This window comes from Salvelinus namaycush, chromosome 5 (assembly GCF_016432855.1).
Source record: "Salvelinus namaycush isolate Seneca chromosome 5, SaNama_1.0, whole genome shotgun sequence".
NCBI classification, from domain to species: Eukaryota; Metazoa; Chordata; class Actinopteri; order Salmoniformes; family Salmonidae; genus Salvelinus; species Salvelinus namaycush.
The window spans coordinates 57759484-57772259 of NC_052311.1; the positions used below are offsets into that span (position 1 = coordinate 57759484).

Consider the following 12776-nt stretch of genomic DNA (forward strand, 5'->3'; position numbering starts at 1 on the left):
CGTTGAGTGTGAGGTTATTTTCCTGACACCACACTCCGAGGGCCCTCACCTCGTCCCTGTAGGCCGTCTCGTCGTTGTTGGTAATCAAGCCTACTGCTGTAGTGTCGTCCGCAAACTTGATGATTGAGTTGGAGGCGTGCATGACCATGCAGTCGTGGGTGAACAGGGAGTACAGGAGAAGGATCAGAACGCACCCTTGTGGGGCCCCAGTGTTGAGAATCAGCGGGGTGGAGATGTTGTTACCTACCCTCACCACCTGGGGGCGGCCCGTCAGGAAGTCCAGTACCCAGTTGCACAGGGCGGGGTCGAGACCCAGGGTCTTGAGCTTGATGACGAGTTTGGAGGGTGCTATGGTGTTAAATGCTGAGCTGTAGTCGATGAACAGCATTCTCACATAGGTATTCCTCTTGTCCAGATGGGTTAGGGCAGTGTGCAGTGTGGTTGCGATTGCGTCGTCTGTGGACCTATTGGGGCGGTAAGCAAATTGGAGTGGGTCTAGGGTGTCAGGTAGGGTGGAGATGTCATGGTCCTTGACAAGTCTCTCAAAGCACTTCATGATGACGGAAGTGAGTGCTACGAGGCGGTAGTCGTTTAGCTCAGTTACCTTAGCTGAGGTAGTTACCTTACCTTAGCCCAGCAGACTGGGATAAGGATTGATTGAATATTTCCGTAAACACACCAGCCAGCTGGTCTGCGCATGCTCTGAGGACGCGGCTGGGGATGCCGTCTGGGCCTGCAGCCCTGCAAGGGTTAACACGTTTAAATGTTTTACTGACGTCGGCTGCAGTGAAGGAGAGTCCGCAGGTTTTGGTAGCGGGACAGGTGCGACCACGGCCATTGTGGAACGGGTAATGGGTGTAGCTTCCCTCTGGGCAGGTGCCTAGGAGCCTTACACTGGGCGCACACCGAGCAGGAGGAAACAAACCCTCAGGTCCTTAGCCAAGGTAGGCCACCCTACCTCCCGCTCAAACAGCGCACTGTCCAACCAATACCAGGATGACCAGAGGAGGATGACGTGTGGGCCCAATAGATCAACCGGTCACGGAGAGCAGACGGGACATACAGACGCCCAGCGGGACACTGGATGGGAGCGAGCTCTGCACGCAAGGCCTGCTCAATGTCCGCGTCCAGCTCCCACACCACCGGCACTACCAGGCAGGAGGCCGGAAGTATGGGAGTATGATCCATGGGCCGCTCCTCTGTGTCATACAGCGCGCCTGCCTTCACATTCTGGGAGCCTGGTCTGTAGGACAGGGTGAAAACAAAACTGGTGAAAAACATGGCCCACCTTGCCTGATGAGGGTTCAGTCTCCTCGCTGCCCAGATGTACTCCAGATTGCGGTAGTCAGTCCAGATGAAAAAAGGGTGTTTAGCCCCCTCAAGCCAATGTCTCCACGCCTTCAAGGCCTTTACAAGAGCCAACAGCTCCCAGTCCCCCACGTCATAGTTTCGCTCCGCCGGGCTGAGCTTCTTCGAGAAGAAGGCACAGGGGCGGAGCTTCGGTGGCGTACCCGAGCGCTGAGAGAGCACGGCTCCTATCCCAGCCTCGGACGCGTCCGCCTCCACTATGAACGCCAAAGAGGGATCCGGATGGTCCAGCACGGGTGCCGAGGTAAACAGAGCCCTCAGATGACCAAAAGCCCTGTCCGCCTCAGCCGACCACTGCAAACGTACCGGGCCCCCCTTCAGCAGTGAGGTAATGGGAGCCGCTACCTAACCAAAACCCCAGATAAACCTCCTGTAGTAGTTGGCAAACCCTAAAATTCACTGCACCTCCTTTACCGTGGTGGGAGTCAGCCAATTACGCACGGCTGAAATGCGGTCACTCTCCATCTCCACCCCTGAGGTGGAAATGCGGTACCCTAGGAAGGTGACGGACTGCTGGAAGAACAGGCATTTCTCAGCCTTGACGTACAGGTCATGCTCCAACAGGCGACCAAGCACCCTGCGCACCAGGGACACATGCTCGGTGCGTGTAGCGGAGTATATCAGAATGTCATCAATATACACTACTACACCCTGCCCGTGCAGGTCCCTGAAAATCTCATCTACAAAGGCTTGGAAGACTGATGGCGCATTCATCAACCCGTACGGCATGACGAGGTACTCATAGTGCCCTGAGGTGGTACTGAAAGCCGTCTTCCACTCGTCTCTCTCCCGGATACGCACCAGGTTGTAAGCCCTCCTGAGATCTAGTTTGGTGAAGAAGCGCGCCCCATGCATTGACTCAATCGCTGTGGCTATGAGTGGTAGCGGGTAGCTATACCTCACAGTGATCTGGTTCAGGCCTCGATAGTCAATATATGGGAGCAGACCTCCCTCCTTCTTCTTCACAAAAAAGAAACTCGAGGAGGCGGGTGAAGTAGAGGACCGAATGAACCCCTGACGCAGGGATTCAGTGACATATATTCCCATAGCCTCCGTCTCCGCCTGTGACAGGGGATACACGTGACTCCTGGGAAGTGCGGCGTCTACCAGGAGATTTATCACACAATCCCCCCGACGATGAGGTGGTAATTGAGTCGCCCTCATTTTAGAGAAGGGGAGAGCCAAGTCGGAATATTCGGGAGGAATGTGCACGGTGGAGACCTTGTCTGGACTTTTAACGGAAACCCCTAAACACCTCCCCGAGCACTCTCGCGACTACCCCGTGAGAGCCCTCTGTTGCCAAGAAACAGTGGGGTCATAACAAGCTAACCAGGGTAGGCATAGCACCACGGGAAACGCAGGAGAGTCAATGAGGAAGAGACTAATTCTCTCCTTGTGACCCCCCTGCGTCACCATGCCCAGAGGAGCGGTGGCCTCCCTAATCAACCCTGACCCTAATGGTCGACTATCTAAGGTGTGAACGGGTAAGGGCACACACGGGAACAATGGGGATCCCTAAACTATGGGCGAACGATCTATCTATAAAATTCCCAGCCGTGCCTGAATCAACGAGCGCCTTATGCTGGGAATGCGGGGGAAACTCAGAAAAAGTAACATACTAAAACATATCTGCAACAGAGGGCTCTGGGTGAGAATGGTGCCGGCTTACCTGGGGTGACGCCAGAGTGCCCTACCTGCTGCCTCGATCCCCAGAAGAACCAACCCGGCACCGATCGGCAGGTTGACCTCTGCGGCCACAGATGGTGCACGAGCTGGAACCTCCTCTGGTCTCCCTGCGCACCGCACCTCCCAGCTCCATGGGTATCGGAGAGGTGGTGCGGGGGGATGGAACCGACAGACCCCTATCTGGACGTCCGCAGGTAGCCAGCAGGTTATCCAGCCGGTTGGACAGGTCCACCAGCTGGTCAAAGGTGAGGGTGGTGTCTCTGCAGGCTCCCGACGGACGTCCTCGCGCAAACTGCAACGATAATGGTCGATAAGGGCCCTGACGTTCCATCCCGTGCCGGCGGCCAGGGTCCGAAACTCCAGGGCGAACTCCTGGGCGCTCCTCGTCCCCTGCCTCAGATGGAAGAAGCGCTCACCCGCTGCTCTACCCTTGGGCGGGTGGTCGAAGACTGCCCGGAAGCGGCGGCTGAACTCCTCGAAATGGTCCAACGCCGCATCTCCCTCTCCCTCACATGGCGTTGACCCACTCCAGGGCTTTCCCAGAGAGGCACGAGACGAGGGCGGACACCCTCTTACGGCCCGAAGGAGCCGGGTGGACGGTTGCCAGTTATAGGTCGAGCTGCAACAGGAACCCCTGGCATCGTGCAGCCGTCCCGTCGTATTCCCAGGGAAGGGCGAGACGAATCCCACTGGGACCAGGAGAAGGGGGGGGGGGGGGGGGGGGGGGGGGCAAGTAGTGGGGACCCCGGTTGTGCTGGTGGAGGCGCTGGAAGAACGCCCTGTCTCTCCCAGCGATCCATTGTTTGGACAACGCGGTCCATGGCGGTGCCAAGATGGTGGAGCATCGCCGCGTCCTCCCGGACGCGCATCTCCACCCCTATACCAGGGGCACCTGCTCCTGCTGACTCCATGGGTGGTGCGGAATTCTGTAAGGGAGTGCGTAACTGGTGGCAGGGAAGTCAGGCGCAGGAGAGCAAAACTGGTTAATCAACGGAGCAGTTTTATTCATAAAACATAAAAACAACAAACAAATGGGTACAAAACCCGTCGCGCACCAGAGAAAACGTGCACATGCACTTACAAGAAACAATTCCGCACAAAGACATGGGGGGAACAGAGGGTTAAATACACAACATGTAATGAGGGAATTGAGTCCAGGTGTGTGGGAAGACAAGACAAAACAAAAGGAAAATGAAAAGTGGATTGATGATGGCTAGAAGACCGGCGACGCCGACCGCCGAGCGCCGCCCGAACAAGGAGAGGAACCGACTTCGGCGGAAGTCGTGACACCGTGAAGAGAGTAGTACACAGCGTTGTACAAGATCTTCCGTTTCTTGGAAATTTCTCACATGGAATAGCCTTAATTTCTCAGAACAATAATAGACTGACTAGTTTCAGAAGAAAGTTATTTGTTTCTGGCCATTTTGAGCCTGTAATCGAACCCACAAATGCTGATGCTCCAGATACTCAACTAGTATAAAGAAGGACAGTTTTATTGCTTCTTTAATCAGAACAACAGTTTTCAGCTGTGTTAACATAATTGCAAAAGGGTTTTCTAATGATCAATTAGCCTTTTAAAATTATAAACTTGGATTAGCTAACACAACGTGCCATTGGAACACAGGAGTGATGGTTGCTGATAATGGGCCACTGTACACCTATGTAGATATTCCATAAAAATCAGCCGTTTCCAGCTACAATAGTCATTTACAACATTAACAATGTCTACACTGTATTTCTGATCAATTTGATGTTATTTCAATGTTTTCTTTCAAAAACAAAGACATTTCTAAGCAACCCCAAACTTTTGAATGGTAGTGCATATGCCTAGAAGTATGCTTTCTTAATGTCAGTATTGCCTTGTAGCTTAAGCTTTATGCATTGTACTGTATGTGAATCCATTCATTGTACAATGTTAATTAATTATCTGTCCTTGATATAGACAAATCTCAGAGCAATTCTTGCTAGTCAACGTCAACTTATTGCCTAATTCTTGCTTGTATATTTGAATTATCTTTATGGAGTCAGATATACATTTTAATAGGCTAGTTGCATAGTCTTATTACAAGTTGCATGTGAGGTACAGTATATATAATATGCTCATATGATAATTATTACCCCACTACATGTGTGCCCTGCAGGTTCTCTACATCCCTTGTTCAGAAGGGCTCAGTGTGAGATAGGCATCGTTGGGGAAACATTGATTCTGGCTGATCCCTAATACCCTGTTAAAGAAAGGTGTTAGTGGATGTAGCAGGTTGACACGGGGTGAGCCAATAGATAGTGAATAAATGCATGTGCTCATCGAGCTAATGGTTGAAGATATGAGGATGAGAAGGAAAGAGACCTGAATGGGATGTTTGGAATGGCTCAGGTAATCCTGTATGAAACAGGGAAATGTGTAGGTCTGCTTTACTTTGCCTGTTTTTATGCGTGTGGAAACATATTGTCCAACATATTGGATAAGTCAGTGTACAACAACCTCTATATTGCCATGTAATTCTCTCAGGAGGGACTCCTTTTTTCTAAGCCATGTTTCCTTCACAACCCCATTGCCCTCCTGCTGTTGCCTCAGAGTGGAACAGGAAACAGCTTTCTCATTGGGCTGTTTCTCCGTGAACCAGAGAGCATACAAGTAAATCAATACCCATAATGACCCTCTTCTAACAGCTCAACTTTGTAATGGTACAAAGGCAATGGCATCTATACTCTGTGTTGTGGTAGTAGTATTCCTAACCACACATCACAACGTTATGGGAGTCATGGTACACTGGAGTTGTATTGGGTAGTGAGGGAGAGATGGAGACGCTGGGATGACCTATGGTGCAGGGTTAGAGGGGTTACTCCTATAAATATTCCCCCCAGTCCCAGCCCCCCTTCCTTCATTGATGGCGGGAGGGAGAGAGTGACACTTTAATCACCCTGGCTCTATGTTTATGGCCCGGTTTCCATGACAACATCCTCCGACTGCAACCGACCAACCGTAGAGGTGGTAGACTAGAGGAGGGGGTCCCTAAGAGCAAAGAGAGGTTTAACGACCCAACGACCAGCCGCTCCATCCAACACCACTCTATAGCCACTCTATAGCCATCACTCAGTTTTCACTCTGTTTTCCTCTATATAGCTGCCAGCAAGGATCCCTTCGAGAATTCCTATGGTTGCATTTTATGACAGAACAAAACAATAAATATATATAAAAAAACAACACAACAAAAAACATCATTGAAATGTACACCGCATGACTCTTCTGAGGAAAAGGTAATTTACTGTGTGTCAAATGGGTGTAATTCTGTTATGGGAGAGGTTTTGACCGATATCTGCCTGACATTTTTTGTAATTGCGTTAGTTGAAAGGTCGGCCTAAACCCCAGTGTAGCAAAATGTTTACAGAGGAGTGGCTGATTGCCTTGTTGCAATCAAAAAGGGGTTGTTTTATTTCACTCTATTTTTGGCAGAACGATTTGGCATTTGAAGAAAAGGCATTTCTGATTTGCTAGTCTATTTATTTGTGTGTTGTGAGTGTGTCTCCTTGTGTGTGTGTGTGCACGTACGTCCAAGTGTGCGTCCATCTGTGTGTTTGTGTGCAGTGTGTGTGTGTGTTTGCTTAGGCTGAGAGACATTTAAGTGTACTTGAGAGTGAGTCAAGTTGAGTGGAAGTGATTGGCTCTAGAGTCCCAGGACCCCTTCAGTAATCTGTTTCAATTTGATGTGTGTGAGTGAAAACACACACCAACCGCACCATTCCCATCATACGCTCCACTACCACACTGCAGATTGTTTAGCGAAGCCCGCTAACTGTCGTTCTACTAAGTGCCATGATAATTCAGCTTTGGCTGCGTCGGGTTAATAGGTACTGCTGTGATGATGTAGCTTGCTGTGATCATTTGGATTTTCTACGTGATTTTAATCGCTTTGGTTGTACTTTTTGTTTCTCTGTTACTGTCTATTGAATTCTATTGGTCTGGATAGGTTTAATAGGTTTAATCAAGTGCTGTATGTTTCATAGTAGGGTCAAAGTACTCTGATGGTTCTGTAGTTAAATGGATAGCTTGCTAATATGGGATGAAAATAGAAATAGACAAAAACGTACTTGTAGCCTTACTTTCACAATTTGTAAGGCTACAAGTACAACTTTTAAGATTGTTTTATTGAACCTGTCACGTCAGTGTTGTTGGTGACATGCAATGTTAATTAAAGACCACCAGCTGTTTGGAACTCCGACAAGATGTTCTTGTGCCGTCTACGTCATGCAGAGCAACAGACGACCAGATGTTCCAGGGAACTAACTTTAATGAGTCCACATTGTGTTCTTACAACATGGCCACCCATCTTCAAACTACAGAAGAAAGCATCAGTTAGCAGCACACTTCTGGTGTAGTGTCTGTTGCGTCTGTCTCACATCTAGTGAAGCACAGTGCAAAGAATGGGGTTTTAGTACAGGCATTACTGAGAGAGTTGTAGACATTTTCTGTAGGTGTAGGAGGGGAGTGTGGGCCATTGGTGTTCCCTGAGGGTAAACTCCTTAAGGCCTTGGTTGTAATGACAGTTGTAACGACAGTAGTAACGACAGTTGTAACGACAGTAGTAATGACAGTTGTAATGACAGTTGTAACGACAGTAGTAATGACAGTTGTAACGACAGTAGTAACGACAGTTGTAACGACAGTTGTAACGACAGTAGTAACGACAGTTGTAACGACAGTTGTAACGACAGTTGTAACGACAGTTGTAACGACAGCTGTAACGACAGTTGTAACGACAGTTGTAACGACAGTTGTAACGACAGTTGTAATGACAGTTGTAACGGCAGTTGTAACGACAGTTGTAATGACAGTTGTAACGACACTTGTAATGACAGTTATAATGACAGTTATAATGACAGTTATAAACTCAATACATAGAGTAAAGTGGTCCACAATTTATGAGCAGAGAGGAGACGCATGGATGTGTGTAATTACCACAAAGTGGAATTCTTTCCTTCCATCCTTCCACATTCCTGAACGACTATTAAAACCTTTGACCGGAAACACGTTTTAATCTTTTTTCAATTTGTTCAACATGTTTAATGGAACATAAATAAGGCTGGCGATGCAGAGAGGGCTACATTAACCTTGACCCGCAGATTGTTGGGGAGACGCGTGACTCACACAGCCATTACTCCACTCACTCCTCCCAGCCTCCCACTTCCCATCATGCAACACTCACTGTGCCATAGATAGACCTCCAGGAGAATCACACAATAGGCTAAAGTGGCTTCTGAAAACAGGCGAGGAGAGGATGGAATTTTAGACAATTGAGAACGGTATTTCAACATTAGAGCAAAGGGAAGGAGACAAGGACAGGAAACGAGAACATTAGACTATTGAGATACATGCTATATGTAGTTCAACATTGGTGCAGACAAAGGAAAGGAGACAAGGTCAGGAAACTAGACTATTGAGATGCACCCTGCTACATCTCTACCTCTGATGGATGATCTGCAGTGGAAAATCACCGTATGAGGGGTTCTTTGAGGAAGTTTGGAGCGGAATACTTGAGGAGAGGGTTGCTGTTGCTGCGTCTTCGTCTCGCCTCACGGGATATTTATCACAGGGCTGTTCTGTTTTACGCTCAGGAGACTCCCAGACGGCCCCTAATAAACGCTTTGAGTGGATGAAATATTCATGCAGAGTTAAATATGGATCCTGGAGAAGGCAGTCACAAGGCATTAGACACAGTCAATACAGATCACCCTCTCCCTCTCTCCATATTTCTCTCTCCGGATTGCTGTGGTCTCAGGCAGAGTGTTGGGGTGGTGAAGAGGGGTGAATCAGCCAGGTAGAATAGCACGGGAGACAGCAGAAGAGTTAGACGGGGGAGAGGAGGGAGAGAGTTTGAGAGGGGGGAGAGGAAGAGAGAGAGTGATGGAGAAAGAGATGGAGAGTGAGCAGGGGAAAGAGAGAGATGGAAAGTGTGTGAAAATGAGGTACTCTGACATGTTGTTTATGATGAGTGAATGCACCAGTCAGAGGTGTCAGGGTGGTTTTATCAATGTTAACTAACTAACCGCAAAACACTGAGTGCTGCTCCTGTAGTGGAAAGCTCTTGCAACACTAAGCACCCCAGACAGATTGGACCACATTCAAACATCACACACACACACACACACACACACACACACACACACACACACACACACACACACACACACACACACACACACACACACACACACACACACACACACACACACACACACACACACACACACACACACACACACACACACACACTCACATACCGCATGTTCACTTTTGCATGAATTCCAAAATTCAACAGAATTTTAGATTGGGATCGAAACAAACGATCATAACTCTTTAATTGATTTAAGATCAACCGCTTTCCACAAGCGCCTCCATCTGCTTAACGTTCACTGTGATCATCATGGGCCTTTGTGGCCGCCAACAAAGCAGCTATTTAAACTAACTGTGACGGTCAGGTAATGAACATTTTGAAACAAGCTGATGTGCAATGAAGTCTAACTAAGGGTTTCTGTTCAAATTGAGAAGGCCAGCTGGTCTTCTTCTTAGGCTGCGTCTGAAATAGCACCATATTCCTTTTGTAGTGCACTACTTTTGACCAGGGCATGCACTATAGGTGCACTAGGAATAGGTAGCCTATTTCAGTCATAGCCATAGTCTGTAGCGATAGCTACACTGCTTCCTCTCTCTGGCTCATTGTGTGTGTATTCTGCAGTGTATGAATTAAGTTAATAGTGACCCATAGTGGGCGAGGTCCTCAGCCCTCCATTGTGTCTACTGTGTCCACTTTGTCACGGGCAATGACGCATCATCAGCGTGCCAGTGGGCGCCACCATGGGGCATCATCATCAGTGTGCGACAGAGTGTTGTAGTGATTTAATGAAGGCTTGGGAACTGGCTGCTGCTCAACACTCAACAACAAGCTGTGAGCTGAGCTGGGCTGGTGTCCCATGGTGCTGTGCGCTCAAATAGAAACAGGAAGTAAACAAATAATGCCATGGGCCAACCAGCTGGGGACTGACTGTATGGCTGCAGGCTGCAGAGAATAACAACTACATGGTTGTGACTGTGACTGTTACTGTGGAAGGTCTATACAGTGCTGAACCAGGGAACAGATTATTGATTGCAATTACAGATGACTGGAAACACTTGTAAGAATTCTTCAGCCATAGTGGCTCTCTGTCCTATATCTCTATGTAGGAATTGAGATGTTAGCGCAATGACATGCTAGCTGTTCCCATAGACTTCCAGTCATTGAGCCAATGACTATCCATTTCAAAGCATGTATCGGCAGAAATATATACATCTTGTAAATCATAGTTTTTGCAGCGGTGGAAATAATTTAGCAGTGGTGCTAAATTAATATAGAGGAAGTACTGTAGACGGATCGATAATGAGCGTGAATTCAATGTGATGAATGATAAAAGTGATGAGTGATGAATGATTTTCAAAGGGGAATTTATACTGTTGTTATCTGTTTTCTTCTAGCATCAAGGTCTGTGGTACTGGTTCTGGTAAGATACAGTGTGGCGCCAGAAAAAAACAGAGCTTTGAGAGAAACATAGATGGTGGAGGTAGAACAGGAGAGATACAGACAAATATTAAGAAATGAGGAAGTGGAATGAAATGTGCAATAGTGCAAAGAAGGGAGAGAAAGAAAGAGGGAGAGGAGGAGGAGGAGGAGGAGGAGGAGGGAGGAGGGAGGAGGGGGAAAGGGGGGGGGAAGAGGCAGGAGGCAGGAGGGAGGAGGGAGGAGGGAAGAGATACGAGACAAGTTGACAGATGGATGGATTTCATTAAAATTGGAATGACATTAGACATCTATTCATAGAGCTTCCTTATCTACTACTAATTAAAACCAAGGGAGTCAAATGAATACAGAGTATAACTTCAATTACCAGAGATACATATTTGTAGTTTATCTTTGGAAAATGGGAAGCCTGCACTGTTTGCAACAGAAACGGAATTAACATGACATATTTGGGGTGGCAGGTAGCCTAGTGGTTAGTGCGTTGGGCCAGTAACCGAAAGGTTTCTGGATAGTATCCCCGAGCTGACAAGGTAAAAATCTGTCATTCTGCCCCTGAGCAAGGCAGTTAACCCACTGTTTCCCGGGCGCCGATGATGTGGATGTCGATTAAGGCAGCCCCCCTGCACCTCTCTGATTCAGAGGGGTTGGGTTAAATGCGGAAGACACATTTCAGTTGAAGGCATTCAGTTGGATAACTGACTAGGTATCCCCCTTTCCCTATTCAAAATGGTATATGTATTGTACATTGCTTCATTTCCTCTCTCACACCTACTTACTCCATTTTTTGTCTCTGTGTTTCCTCTGAAGGTCTTATTCGGTTACAGGAGCTCATAAAGGCTCCATCTCGCTACAACATCCGCTTGAAGATCCGCCAGTTGCCAGCGGACACCAAGGACGCAAAGCCTCTCCTCAAGGAGATGAAGAGAGGAAAGGAGTTCCACGTCATCTTCGACTGTGGACACGAAATGGCTGCCGGCATCCTAAAACAGGTGTGTGTGAGGAGGGGAAGTGATATGTGTCTGTGTTTGTGTGAGTGAGAAGTCCCAATCCCCAGTCAATTCAGACAAGTTTTGTCAAACTGGGTGCAAAAGACGTTTTTTTGTACATTTCCTTGAAAGAAGGAATGTTCTCTAAGGTCATTTTAATCATGCAGGATATCAGCTACACCTGAAACAGAAAGAGAGGGTGTTTAATACGGACTCAATTAAAAACATTCATATTCCTCCTCCTGCTTCCAGAATGTATCAAATATTAAAGATAACATGACTCACCCTGGCACTCACTCTTTCTCCCTCACTCTCCCGCTTGCCTTTTTTAATCAGTGTGGTAGCTGGTGATTGGTTATGAAGGTCAAGGACACCTATCATTAGCTAGTGGCATGTGAGCTACTCCCTGGTAATGGGGGGTAATGAAGGACTTTTCTATGATATCCTCATTACAAGACACACGCCTGACTCAGTGAGGGAAGGATTCTTGTCCTCATTTCACTCTGAGACGACAGTCATGGTACTCTTTAGAGACGCAGATCAATCTTCTACCGTACAAGAAACAACTGGAGGTGGTTTAACTGTCGTTCATAGTGCCATTGTGGGACGGTCTGCATGCTAAATATCCAGCTTCAAATCCTTCATGTTAACCTCTGTAGGCCTTCCTCTGGAGTTCATATGCAGGTGGCCAAATACTTATGATATGCAGGTGCTAAAAGATCATTTTTCTTCTGATCCCTAAACGACGCGTTTCTAATTACTGCAGATTTCCCCAATCCCTCTGCGGTGTCCACGGATATAGTGCAGTGTATAATAGGATTGAAGATATCTGATTGGCTAAGAAACACAGACTTCCATCAGGTCCACCCAATGAAGAGGAACATTTGAATGTTGTCATCTGATTGGAAAAGGAAATACAATCATTTACATTCTGCACCCTTATTGTCTGTGTAACCTCATTGGCCAGGGGTAATGCTAGCTGCATTATTGGTGAGTAGATTAGAGGATGTTCAACCCACCAGGATACTTACCGTACCCACCTGACACCGGCAGCAATTGCTGGCCTGACCCTTTCCCATTTAATCACTCTCCATTTCCCTGCACAATCATCATCTGTGATTCCTAATGGTTTAGCGAAGCTGTCAGGGAACTGCAGCACGACTCACCAGTCGCAGCTGCCTAGGAG

The 12776-nt window shown here is 47.7% G+C and overlaps 1 protein-coding gene across 1 annotated transcript in view; it reads left to right on the plus strand.

The window, feature by feature from the left end:
* LOC120047686 (glutamate receptor ionotropic, kainate 2-like) overlaps positions 1-12776 on the plus strand; it is a 218341-nt gene that overhangs the window by 76359 nt on the left and 129206 nt on the right. The window contains exon 4 of the mRNA XM_038993236.1: positions 11412-11593. Within this exon, the coding sequence (XP_038849164.1) occupies positions 11412-11593 (182 nt within the window). The remainder of the gene's footprint in view (positions 1-11411; positions 11594-12776) is intronic.